This window comes from Mus pahari, chromosome 2 (assembly GCF_900095145.1).
Source record: "Mus pahari chromosome 2, PAHARI_EIJ_v1.1, whole genome shotgun sequence".
Lineage (NCBI taxonomy): Eukaryota > Metazoa > Chordata > Mammalia > Rodentia > Muridae > Mus > Mus pahari.
The window spans coordinates 59,201,996-59,215,835 of NC_034591.1; the positions used below are offsets into that span (position 1 = coordinate 59,201,996).

At 43.2% G+C, this 13,840-nt stretch overlaps 1 protein-coding gene across 2 annotated transcripts; it reads right to left on the reverse strand.

Annotated features, from left to right (window-relative positions):
- Positions 1-4,748: 4,748 nt before the first annotated feature.
- On the reverse strand, positions 4,749-13,618 carry Mrps33 (mitochondrial ribosomal protein S33). 2 transcript variants are annotated; one of them, XM_021191403.2, is made up of 3 exons: positions 13,560-13,618; positions 7,960-8,200; positions 4,749-5,105 (listed from the first exon to the last, which is right to left on the reverse strand). In XM_021191403.2, exons 2-3 carry the CDS (start codon positions 8,172-8,174, stop codon positions 5,000-5,002), a joined length of 321 nt encoding a protein of 106 aa, XP_021047062.1. In that variant the 5' UTR covers positions 8,175-8,200; positions 13,560-13,618; the 3' UTR covers positions 4,749-4,999. The 2 variants fall into 2 exon arrangements, with proteins under 2 accessions (XP_021047062.1, XP_029391193.1); XM_029535333.1 differs by lacking the exon at positions 13,560-13,618 and adding an exon at positions 13,203-13,223.
- Positions 13,619-13,840: the final 222 nt, after the last annotated feature.

The window sequence follows — 13,840 nt, forward strand, 5'->3', positions numbered from 1 at the left end:
AAACAAAAGCAGGCTTCACTTAGATCTATCTGTCTCTGCCTTCCAAGTGCTGAGATTAAAGGCTCTTAACTACAGAGAGCCTTAATTTAGTAAATATTATCATGATTTTACAGAAAGGTTCAGGAATGTACTGTACAGCTACAGCAAGCAAACTACATCATAACCTCCCAGTTTTTGAATGCAAAAGTCAACATTTTTATTATTATTTATTTATTTTTTATTATTTTATTTACATTTCAAATGTTGTCCCCCTTCCCAGTCTCCCCTGCCCAACCCTCCTCCCCATCCTCTGTCCCCTTTGCCTTTAAGAAGGTGCTCCCCTACCCACTCCCCTACTCAGCCACTCCCACCTCACCCCTCTAGCATTCCCTTTCTCTGGGGTATCAAGCCTCCACAGGACCAAGCACCTTCCCTCCCACTGATGTCAGATAAGGCAGTGCTCTACTAGAGGGAGCCATGGACCCACTTGTGTACTCTTTGGTTGGTGGTTTAGTCCCTGGGGGCTCTGAAGAGTCTGGTTAGTTGATATTGTTGTTCTTCCTATGGAGTTGCAATCCCCTTCAGCTCCTTTAGTCCTTCTCCTAACTTTTCCATTGGGGTCCCCAGGCTCAGTCCAATGGTTGGCTATGAGTATCTGCATCTGTATTAGTCAGGTGCTGGCAGAGCTACTCAGAGGACAGACATACTAGGCTCCTGTCTGCAAGCACATCTTAGCGTCAGCATTAGTGTGTGGGTTTGGTGTCTGCAGATAGGATGGATTCCTACATGAGGCTGTCTCCGGATGACTTTCCTTCAGTCTCTGTTACATTTTTTTGTCCCTATGTTTCATTTAGACAGGAACAATTCTGGGTCAAAAATTTTGAGATGAGTGGGTAGCCCCATCCCTAAACCGCGGGCCATGCCTATCTACTGAAGGTTGTCTCTTCAGGTTCAATCTCCCCTCTGTTGGGTATTTCAGATAATGTCATCCCCATTGGGTCCTGGGACTCTCTCGCATCCCTGCTGTCTGGGACTTTCTAGTGGTTTCCCCTGGCCCTCCCCCACCCCCGTTCCCCACCTCCATTGCTACATATTTCTATTTATTATCCTGGCCCTCTGGACTTCTCTTATGTCTCTTCCCATACCTAATCCTGCCCCCCCTTTTCCTCCCCCCTCCCCTCTCCCACCCAGATCCCTCCCTCCTTCTACCTCTGTCTTAGGGTTTTACTGCTGTGAATAGACATCATGACCAAGGCAAGTCTTATATAGGACAACATTTAATTGGGGCTGGCTTACAGGTTCAGAGGTTCAGTCCATTATCATCAAGGTGGGAGCATGGCAGCATCCAGGCAGGCATAGTGCAGGAGGAGCTGCGAGTTCTACATCTTCGTCCAAAGGAAGCCGAGCATCCTCAGGCAGCTAGGAGGAGAGTCTCAAGCCCACTCCCACAGTGACACACTTCCTCCAACAAGGCCACACCTTTTAATAGTGGTACTCCCTGGGCCAAGCATATACAAACCACCACAGTCTCCCATGATTATTTTGTTCCCCCTTCTAAGTAGGACTGAAGCATCCACACTTTGGTCTTCCTTCTTGTTAAGCTTCATATGTGAGTTATATCATGGGTATTTCCACTTATCCGTGAGTACATACTTTGTATGTCCTTTTGGGTCTGGGTTATCTTGCTCAGGATGATATTTTCTAGTTCCATCCATTTGCCTGTAAAATTCGTGAAGTCATTTTTAATAGCCGAGTAGTATCCCATTGTGTAAATGTATCCATTCTGCCACTGAGGGACACCTGGGTTGTTTCCAGCTATTATAAGGCTGCTATGAACATAGTGGAGCACGTTTTTAATATATTCTAACAGAATCCATGGCAAAGCCCTTTATGCACACTAAATGCCAAACATTAGAAGGAAGGTAGTTTAGGTTTTGATCAGAAATCTGATGATAGCAATCTAGCCAGTTTAAGTCTTTTTTTTTTTTTTTTTTGGTTTTTTGAGACAGGGTTTCTCTGTATAGCCCTGGCTCTCCTGGAACTCACTTTGTAGACCAGGCTGGCCTCGAACTCAGAAATCCGCCTGCCTCTGCCTCCTGAGTGCTGGGATTAAAGGCGTGCGCCACCATGCCCAGCGCCAGTTTAAGTCTTAAGTTGATTTTTTTTCCTTGGCTGCATTTATCCACAATGAACCTACGACACTGGCATCCTGAATTGCATTGCCTGCTATGGCATCTAGTTACTTCCTTCTCAACCTTCCCCCCAGTGTGTCTGGAGCAATTTAATGTAGGCTGTCCTGAGTCTTAAGGTCTTTCTCCAATTGGTGGTATTTAGGCAGTCTACATGCAAAGAAATCGTAGCTTTTCCCTGATTTTTAGTATGTGGCAGTGGCACACGGATCTGTTGCAGGTTTGCCTTAGCCACTGTTGTTTTGTGAGGAGATGCCATGACCAAGACAACTCTTACAAAAGAAAGCATTTAACTGGGGGTTTGCTTACAGTTTCAGAGGTTTAGTGCATCATCATGGTAGGGAACATGGTAGCATGTATAGTGTTGGAGGAGTAGCTGACAGGTACATCCTGATTGGCAGGCTGAGAGAGAAGTGGGCATAGCGTGGGCTTCTGAAACCTCAAAGCCCACCTCCAGTGACATACTTCCTCCAACAAGACCACACCTCCTAATCCTTATAATCCTTTCAAACAGTTCCATTCCTTGGTGACCAAGTATTCAAATATATGAGCCTTTAAACAACCACAGCCATTGCGAGGCCTTTTGTCAGTCTGAGCTGTTGAAGCTCTTCCAGGAGAGATTCTGCTTTCTACCACAGGTTTGTGGTTAGGATCTAATGCAGTTACTTGTCCAAACATCTTCTTTATATCTTCTATATGAAGAGACTCTTTTAACATTAAAAACAATTATGTGTATGTGTGTTTTGCCTGCCTGCCTATATGTGCACCACATGTGTGTTTGGTACCTGCCAGGGCACCCAATCCCCTAAAACTGGAGTCAACATGTGGGTACAGAGCTGAACCCTGGTCCTCTGCCAGCCAAGCATTTTTTTTTTAATTTACTATTATTTTCTTTATTTACATTTCAAATGCTATCCCATACCCACCCACTCCCACTACTTCAGCCAAGCATCTTAACCATCGAGCCATCTCTTCAGTCCTAGGGCTTCTTTACAGGTCAGAGAATGATCATAGCTGTCACATGTCCAGGCTAACACTATTTCCCACCTCAGTGTCTCCCCTGGTTCAGCTATAGTGCTCGATGCACTGTTTTTAAGCAGATTCCGGAGCTCTTGCTGTTCCTTCATAACAGCAGCAGCTCTCATTCACACAGTTTTGGAGAGACGACATCTATTCATTCTATCACCTCACAACTATGATGAGCTAGGCATATGGCAGGTACTCAGTAGAAAGCTTTAAACGAATGGATTCTGAACCTTCTGTTTGAGTTCAATTCTAACAGACACAAATCACCCAATTTTAAGTATCCGCCCCCCAAACAGGCTATATAAGCCCTAGCCATACCATCTGGATTATGCATGTTTAAAAATAACGTTTGTCTAAACATATGCACTCCAGTTTTTACTAGTCCAGAACTCATTCAGTGCTCAGGGAAAGAAGATCCTGTCTAAAGTAGCTGATAGGTCTACTCTTGCTTCTGTACATTGCTTTTTGACTAAGATTAAACGGGACTTTCCCATGACATGTACAGACCTTACATACCCTTTCCTATATTTTGAGACAGGGTCTTGCTAAGTTGTCTAGGCTGGCCTCAAACTTGCTGTCCTGTCTATGCATCTTACCTGGCCTGTCTATGTCCTTATGTTTTCAATTTTAAGAACAGAACAGGGGTTTCTTCTTCTTCTTCTTTTTTTGGTTGAGACAGGGTTTCTCTGTATAGCCCTGGCTGTCCTGGAACTCACTCTGTAGACCAGGCTGGCCTCGAACTCGGAAATCCACCTGCCTCTGCCTCCCAAGTGCTAGGATTAAAGGCCTGCGCCACCACGCCCGGCTAGGGTTTCTTCTTACTTTAGGGCTTTTTAATCTTTCTTCACTTTTCCCTATCATTTTTCTCTCATTTATCATTTATGTCCAGCTTTTTTTTTTCCCTTTTGGAGGCTAAATTTCCTCATGTGGTTTTGTCAATATTTGCACTTATCTACCCATCCACTGTCTCAAAAAAATAGTTTTTTCCCTTTATAGCATTTAATATTATTATATAAAGATTTATTTATTTTATGTAAGTACACTGTAGCTGTCTTCACACACACCAGAGGAGGGCATCTGATCTCATTACAGGTGGTTATGAGCCACCATGTGGTTGCTGGGATTTGAACTCAGGACTTCCAGAAGAGGAGTCAGTGCTCTTAACCGCTGAGCCATCTCTCCAGCCCCAGCACTTAATATTATTATAATACAATTATAATTATGTTAAATATATATGTATTTATATTAGCCTCTTCTACAAAGCTTAAAGTTCCATGAACTAAGAACTGTTTTTCCTTTTTAACCACTCTATTACTAAGCTCCAATACCTTGTATACACAAGGTATTCAATACTCCCTGTCCCAGAAAGCTTTTAATCCCAGTTAAGCACCTTCTAAAGAGCAAGCTTGATGGTGAAGACAAAGGCTCACTGGTCAGAGAGAGGCAAGGTTAGGGTTGGGTGGGGAAGCAATGGAGGAATAAAGAAAGCACAGGACATTCATTTAGGGAGGTTCCCCTACTCCAATCCCAACAGCCATTCCAATCTTAAACACATCACTCAACAATAGTTTATTCATTCCATTATAGAATTAGGTATGCTTCAGATTACAAAACCAAGGTCATTATAATTTTAAAGGATTAGAATATTATCTTCAAGAAACCAGTCACAGCTTAACTGAAGTAAAAACTCGAACACAGGGTTGGTGTCTACTGAGGGAAGTCACGTTCCTCTAATCCGTGGAAAGATAATAAGATACACTTTCTTCGTCACTAAGGGGGGCATCTGCTTTCTTGATGAGCTGATACTATTTCTTTCTTGTAGCTCTTTTCCCTTCTCCTTTCCTCGGTTTCCCCTTTCCACGGAGCTTCTTTAGACGTCTTTGCTCATCCTTAAAGTCCTGATGCTCATCTCTGGATGAAGAAGGAAAAAAAAAAAGTCAAAGAGCTATGTTTACCACACTAGAGAAATGACAATCTAGAACTGGTTTCTTTGGCTATTGACTGTGGCTTTTCAGGGCACATGCTTAGTTTGGTGAACAGAAAGCATAGAGGACCCAACCTGTAGACTGGCTAGGTTGTAAGAATTCAGGTGTCAGTTCTCCTCTACAGACACAATACTACAAAGAGGAGTAAACTTCCAGGTGAGCCTAGGTAAACCTATGTATCTATAAGATACACCACCCAACATTTCCCTATGTTAAGGCTAAACACCTTGGGTTAGAATCTCAGTATTGAAAAAAATAAAAAAGACTAAACACTGAGAGGAGTACATGGTGAGTGTAAGTCTCCAGTTGCTGCACAGAGACCTGACGGCTGAGGAATTAGCATCCCCTAAACCAGGCGGTTGTCCGGACAGGCCTGAATGGCAGGGGGTGCTGGGGAAAGGGTCAAGCACATGGAAAGCAGATCAAGACAGGCATTAAAGGAGTCATGGCAGCCAGGATTAATTATACATGTGGACAGTGTACAAGGTGAAGACTTCTACAACTGCTTAAAGTGTCTACATTCTAAGACCAAATACCCAAAGAAAGTGCTTAACATGTAAGCCATGGAACTGACGTAGACCTGGCTGTAAAACACAGTTCCACCAGATACTAGCTCTGTGACTTTCAATACAAGACCTGGCTCTCTTTTGCACCTTAGTTTCCTCATCTTTAACAGGTTACATTAATAGCTTATGGTTTAAATTTACATTATTAACGGGTTTAATAAAATGGACTAAATATATATAAAAAGATGCTTTTCTGGGTCCAACTAAGCTGTTTTTTAAAAGATTGATTTTAAAGAATTTGATATTTTATTCCATGAATAAATGTTGAATAAACACATATCTACATTGGGATTAGCTAGGAATGCCAAATAATTCTTAATATAGCTATAATAATTCATCTAAAACAGATGTCAGATCATCTTGTTTAAACTCTGTTGCCCAGGGCAAAAGCCCCTTTCTTTACCACAGCACTCACAGACCCCTGTGACCTACCTCCCGTCTCCCAGTCATGGCCTTAGTCCATACTATTCCTGGGTCATTGCAGGCACACTCCAGCCTCAGGAAGTATGGGCTTTGTTCACTCTTGCCTCTGTCCCACAGTCCTTCCCTAGGTCTCACCATGTTCCCTCAGTACCCATGAGCCTCAGCCTAAACCTCCATGTCCTCTGTGGGGCTGACCCTGACTGCCCTGCTCACCACAGGCCTGTCAGCACTCTGGATCCTGCTTAGCTAGTTCTGCATCTCCCCCCCCCCCAAACATTGTCACAAAATGTATATGATGTATTACATCATTTCCTAGTCTTTGTTCTCCATCAGACAGAAAACTCTACAAAGGCTGCTAGCACGTCATGACAGCTTGTTAACTGAGTGACTCAACTGTTTGGGGAGCTTATACTCTTCTCCCTCTTTTGCAGGCCTTTACATCAGACTTTCTCTGTTGACGTGGTGTCTACATTCAACCTGTCTGACACTACAGATGGGCATGCACTGAAGACATCATTTACCATAACTACTGACAAACACATACAAATAATTTTATTTTTCAATGAACAACTAAGTGTTTAGTATTTTTCCCATCTTCAAAAATAGTTATGTCTTTGTTCTTCAAATAAACAAAAAGAATAGTATCAAGAAGCATATTAAAATAGTTGAATGTGATTTTGTTATGGGTCATAACTCTCCATGGGATTTGGCTTCTGATATTTTATTCTGGGTCATAATAAAATTAGATTTTTTTCCTGAGGCAAGACTAAAGGCACAGGAGAGAGTCCCAAGCAACCGCAGACACTCAGAAGCAGGCTGTATATTATAAACTCTAGTAATGTATTAATTTAGACTCTCTGTTTGTTTTGTTCATTGCTGTTCCTTTAATGTCCATCCTAAGTACCAGCACATGGGAAGTACTTAGAAATATGTTGAATAAATGAATATACCAACGTTTAGCTCTCTGGAATGAGTATGTATCATGCTGTGCTATTAATTTTATATTACAACAAATGGTCCCAAATTAGTAGTTAGGTCCAATTAAAGCATGTTATATTTTAAAGATGATATACAATTAAATTTTATGAAATATACTGTTTTAATTCTTTGTAAGGAGCATGTACTAGTATGGAAATGAAAAAGAGAAAAATGACCATCTAGATATTTTATCCTTTTTTGACCCCCACAAAGGTCTTAAGCATTCACTTCTTAACCTACCAAACATATAAAGCACAGTATTAAAAATTATATAATTTACAAATTACCCTTAAAAGTGAAGTACAGCTTATTTAAGCCAAATTAATATGTCAAAAAGGCACAAAATAAAATGCCAGAAGCGAGTGGGAGGAATAAGAAATGTCAACGAAACTGCCACCAGCAGAGAACAGAGGCTCCTACATACCCAGTAAGAGGCAAAGCATTGTGGGGGAGGAGGCAGGACCAAGAACCAGTGGCTCTGACAGCCACCGTGCTTGGGGGACGGGGTCCTTTATACCGTGTCATTTTGCCCCACTCAGCTGTCTCCATCTTTTTTAGAGCAGTTTAAACTAAAGAACAATTAGACATCTCTCTATAGCTCAATACAATTTGATGTCGGTTAAGCTTTAGACATAAGCGAATATTTCTGTTTGTTTATGAATTAAGGCAATTTTGAGTCCCCTCTCTCCCTTACCCTTTGATTCACCTGGACTCCCATAAGAATCACTGTAGCGAGAGACAAGCTAATTGTTTTCCTTGACCAACCTTCCAAAACCACCCATCACAAAACCTTATGTTTCCCCTGCTTATCACCTGTAAAGGCCAAGGAAACGGAGGTTGCCCATGAGCGCAAAATACGTGTTGTGATTTGGATACCAGTCATAAGTCTCTTTCTTCTTGGCCAAGGGCTGCTCGCTAAACAGGCTCACCACTTTCATGGACTTTGAGTCCGTAGACCTGGCCACCTCACCGAAGATCCGGGCACTCAGACGAGACATGCGCAGTGCATACTCCGAAAGCGGAGACATTTCTTTAGCAGTAAGGTACAGGATTCCTACAGAAGAAGAGATAAATAGATGAGCGTGAGAAACCCCACATTTTTCTAGTAAACATTTTAGAAAATGAATTATAGCAAGCCACCCATGAATTATTATGGCCCTTGGGCAGGCTCTGCCATGTGGAGACATGTCCACTCCACAGCTGCTTCTCTCTGGCCTGCAGTTTCCACATTCTGTGTTCATGTACTGTTTCTTCGGTGTATTGCCTTTCTTACGATTTGTAATTTAGTAGGTTATTTGCTTGTCAAGCTTACTTCTTTGCAAGCTGGATGAAGGGGTCAGGGAAACAAGTTATTCTGCTATGGCATCGTTATTATACCTTTAGTAAACAACCACCCAAGCAATCTGCAAGTAACTATGCTGACTGCTTGCCATCGAAAGGTGTAATCACGGCAGAGAAGTAATTACGCTGCTGTCTTTATTATCAGTCCTTTGCACACTGTTCTCCTCCAGGGCACCAGCTGGCTCTGAGAACTGCTAATGAGTTATGAGGTCATTTGGCCTCTAGGTTACTGGATTGAATTCTGCCTAGCAACTGCAAGCCATGTGGGAAAAACAGACAGGGGTTCTACAGAAACAAAATTCAACAGCTCAAATAAGGATCATCAGCTCAAAGGATGTGTTATTCCTGAGCAAAAGTCACTTAGGAAATTGATACTCACTCTTAACACAAACTAGCTCAACAGTAACTTTCTTCAGAGGTACAGAATGATGAACAGATGTGAGAATGATAACTAGGGTGTTAAAGATGATAGCTAACAGATATAAAAAAAAAACACATGATGGACATGTAAACATCAAGAATGCTTCTGGGGGCTAGAGAGAGAACTCAGCATGAAGAATTCTTGCTGCCCTTCCAGAGGACAGACGAGTTCACAGCATCCATGCCGGACCCCTCCCAACTGTCTGTAAATCCAGCTCCGTGGGATCTGATGCTTTCTTCTGGCCTCTGTGGGCACTGCACACACAAATGGCATGCATTCACACGGGCACAGAGATACAAACACACACAATAAAAAGTTAAAAAAAAAATACACCTGGCAGTCGTGGCACATGGCTTTAATCCCAGCACTTGGGAGGCAGAGTCAGGAGGATGAGTCAGAAGCCAGCCTGGTCTACAGAGTGAGTTCTAGGACAGCCAGGGCTACACAGAGAAACCCTGTCTTGAAAAACAAAAACAAAAAATTAGTAAAAAAAAAAAAAAAAAAACAAACCCTTACCACCACTACCACCCAAACCAATGCTTCTGGTAGAATAACTGTGCCATCTCATCCTAGGTTAGTCGTATGCACTACTGTTGGCAGCACATACCAGTTTATGTGAAATTTCCATGCCCAGATGAGAATTCTTGCTGGCTAAAAGACTATCTGGGGGGTAGTTTGGTTGAGATGTGGAGGAGCTAGCTTTTAAATGCAAAAAAGGCATAGATCTATCTTGAAAAAGCAAATGGGAGAACTAACCCCAAACCTCCTAAGGAGAAGGCGCTAACATAGAACAGCTCTTCAGAGTTCTGCACTTCAGAGTCCTTGCAAAGCAGTCTGCTTCCATCAAACTAATACTTCAAAAATAGAAATGCCAGGAGAGTGTGGGAGGAAACAAGAATGCCAATAAGATGCCACCTGCAGAGACGAGGTTCCCACACACCTGCTAAAAGACAAGACTAGGTAGAGGGTGCCTGATGCATTTCAATTAGTGCTTGCAAGATAAATAAACTCAGTTTGTATGAGCAAAGCTTTAATGCTATTTCAACATCCAGAGACAGAACAGAGGTTGACCTTAGAGCAACAAATAATGTCAAACCATTATTACTCTGAATGCCAACTAGATGATCTTGGGCTAGCAGTGCCACCCAAAGGCTAGCCAGGGGAGAAGACTCAGTCTCATTCAAACCAATCTGGGCTACCATAGCTTTCTTTGCTCTTCCCTTTTTACACCCTGCTATTCAGGGTGGACTGTGTGGATGCAGATGGGTTTGGGCTGGGGTCATCAGAATGGAGGTTTCATTTTTTATCAGTTTACATCTAAGGAGAATATAACAGTGTCATAACCCTTCCAGGGCCATTAGATGTCCACATGTCTTCAGAAGCAAGAATGTTTCTACGCATGCTTTAAACACCACCACCACCACCAAAAAACCTCCCTCAAAACCTTGACTTTTTCCAAACACAAATTTAAAACTTTTTCTCCATTCATTTTGCCCTCTTTTTGCTTAATTACTAGTATAGCGTCCGAATAGATTTTCACTGTAATTGCCTAACATTTCCAGAGATACGTTAAAGCAGGCTGGGAACTATCATTTGCTACAACATTTAAAGGAAAATACATCTTGAATTCCCAGTCACTTTCTTCTTAAATAGAGGCTACAGGATGAGACCTGGCTTTGTATCCTGGCTTCTGTTATTTGATCTATTCTCAACTCTGCCTGTCTAATTTTACTTTCCATCTTTCTGAAGCACAAGACTACAGGGATGCTGTGAGACACCAGGAGGGCAGTGGCACCCAGTAAATGGTAACTCAGAAGGAACGACCCTAAACCTCTCTGACAGCTTGGTGTTCGTGGGTTCCGCAAAGACACTGTTCATTTGTTGACTCCTTTTGAGTGCACAAGCACACACAGTTACTCCTGCGCCTCCCTGAAATGATACCCTCATTTACAAAGCCTGACGGGGGAATGGGGGGGGGGGTCAGCCAGAACCTTGGTAACCTGACGGGCAGGAAGGAGAGGGAGACTCTAGAAAGCAGCTATGCTGAGGTAACTCCATAGTCACTTTGCAGTGTAGCACACAGGTGGGATACATACTCAGTCATAAGATCAGTTAGACTCCATGGCAACACAGGCCGCAAAAGCCAAGTCTTAAAACGACAGCCTTTATGACAAAGAGAGAGAATAATCCTCTTTAGACCCGAGTCCCTGACTCAGCCCTACTCCCAGCAGGGTGGCTTTAGCTTCACACACACACACACACACACACACACACACACACCCACCCCCCCCCACACACACGATGTATGATGTGTTTTTAAAAAAAGCTTTAAAAGTTGCATTCATTTATTTTGTGCTGGTATGTATGTATGTATGTATGTATGCATGCATGCATGTACCTGTATGTATGGACACACATGTGCTACAATACACATATGGAGGTCTGAGGACATTTAATGGTCCCTGATCATTAGAGTTGACTGCAGTGTCTTTGTCCATTGAGCCATCTCACTGGTCTGCTAAACTTTAAGTATAAACAACACACAAATCAACCAACAGAGGTCAGTTGTGGCCTTCAAAGCACAGGCTAGTGATTCTCTGTGAGTTCAAGACTAGTCTTGTTCTAAGTGGAATTTTAGGCAAGTCAGGGCTACATGGTGAGAGCCTGTCTCGCCACAAAAACACAGGCTAAAATTGACTGCTTTCCGTAACTGGTCCTAGGACTGATGCATTGCTACCTCCTTTCCCCCTTCTCTAACTTTAATAAAAAAAAAAAAAAAAAGGCTGGAAAGATGGCTTAGCAGTTTAGGTGCTTGTCACCAGGCCTGCCATCTGACTGTGATCTCTGGGACTCACATGGTGGTAGGAGAGGACTCCCCCAAGGTGACCCCTGCATGCCTGAGCACACACACATACATGTAAAAGAAAATTTAAAATTTTAGGACTTTTTGAGATTTTAGTATGCTTTCTTAAAGGATTTCAATTTTATGAAAGAATTTAACTTTTTAAATTATATAACATTAAGTCAAATAATTTACATGCCAATTAGATTTCAATTCACATAAAATTATCCTAGGAGTTACACAACAGCGTAACAATTAAAAACAAACAAACAAAAGTTATTTGTGGGTGGGCCTGTGTGACTATGTTCCCAGGGAGGCAAGATGGAGAGGGTTCCCCTAGACCAGTGGTTTTCTTTTTCTTTCTTTTTTTCTTTCTGTCTGTTTTTTTTTGTTTGTTTGTTTTGTTTTTTTTTTTTTTTTGGTTTTCATTTTTTTTTTTTTTTTTTTTTTTGTTTTTCGAGACAGGGTTTCTCTGTGTAGCTCTGGCTGTCCTGGAACTCACTTTGTAGACCAGGCTGGCCTTGAACTCAGAAATTCGCCTGCCTCTGCCTCCCGAGTGCTGGGCTTAAAGGCGTGCGCCATCATGCCTGGCTCAACCAGTGGTTTTCAATCTTCCTAATGCAGCATCCCTTTAATATAGTTCCTTACGTCGTAGTGACCCCTTCTACCATAAAATTATTTCATTTCTACCTCATAACTGCAGTTCTGCTACTGTTATGAATTTATGAATTGTAATGTAAATATTTGATATGCAGGATATCTGATATGTGACTCACAGGTTGAGAACCTGTGCCCTATAATGGTGTTATAGGTGGTTGTGAGCTATCTGACTAGGAACTCAACCTGGGTCCTGCAAGAGAATTATGCACTATTAACTACTGAGCCATCTCTTCAGCCCCACAAATTAGTTCCTTTGAAGTATCATGTTTCTTTAAATGTGAATGTAAAACACATAAGCCCCCATCTGACCATTCAGAACTCCTCTTTTCCCCATTTGGCATAAAAAGATGAGTTTATCTTTCTCATGGATCTATTTATTTAAAACGCTTGCAGGTACACTTGTGTGCGTGTAAGTGAAGGCCAGTTATCAACATCAGGAGTACAACTGCTCTTCACCTTAGCTGAGATCCCACTGACATGGAAAGCTGAAGGCACAGTGCCTGCCTAGTCACGACCCAAGGAATGCATGCGAGTTGTTACTGAGAAGCAACTTGCTCAGAACGAGCATTTAAAAACTGGTACCAGCGGCAGGCGGATTTCTGAGTTCGAGGCCAGCCTGGTCTACAAAGTGAGTTCCAGGACAGCTAGGGCTACACAGAGAAACCCTGTCTCGAAAAAACCAAAAACGAAATCAAACCAAAAACCTGGTACCAATTATTTTACTGGGTCACAGGGCATGAACGCCTCCGAATATGTTAAACTTTATTTTTTTGTTCAGCACGCACAACTCACACTCTGCGCTGTCTGAGTCGAGCACTCCTGCGGCGCTGGAAGCTGTAGTAGGGTCATTCATTTTCCCAAGCATCATCTAAACTGTATTTTAAATAACAAGCAACAAATATCGTCCGCACATCCCACACAAAACTGAGTGCGGAGGGCGGGCTCACTAGGAGAAAGCAAGTGCATTCCTGGTTTGTTCAAGTCCCCACGGGACAAGGGGAAAGCCCCGGATGTTTGTGGGGTACACCTGGAAGACCCCTAACCGACTCGACTGGACCTGGCAATTCCACCGGGCTAGGGACCTGGGTCCGCCGGCACCGTGGCGGCCGGTGACCCTCTGCTGCGACCCCAGCACTCGGCGCACCTTACCTGCTCCTGACCTCGCGCGTGCGCGCCCCCGGAAGGCCCGCCCCCTTGCTTGCTTCCCAGCTCCGGAGAGCAGGAGAGAGGCGGAAGCTTGGTGGCTAGAGCGGAGTCGGCGGACAACCCGGAACTACTCTCGCTCCCTGGGGGCGGGACCTCGGGCGACACCTAGCGGCCGCGCTCGCTCTGAGCCCAGAGCCTCCGCCCTCGAGGAAAGCCGGGGTGTGTGGGTGTGGTTCTGAGAGTAGGGGAGCCTTGGTTTTCCAGGAAGGTTCTGGAGGGACCAC

Bases quoted from the DNA above. Each gene is read 5' to 3' on its own strand.
- Mrps33 (XM_021191403.2), bottom strand. From the start codon at position 8,174: ATGTCTCCGCTTTCGGAGTATGCACTGCGCATGTCTCGTCTGAGTGCC. The intron at 5,106-7,959 runs GTGATAAGCAGG...TTCTTCATCCAG, and splicing joins CGTTTCCTTGGCCTTTACAG to AGATGAGCATCAGGACTTTA.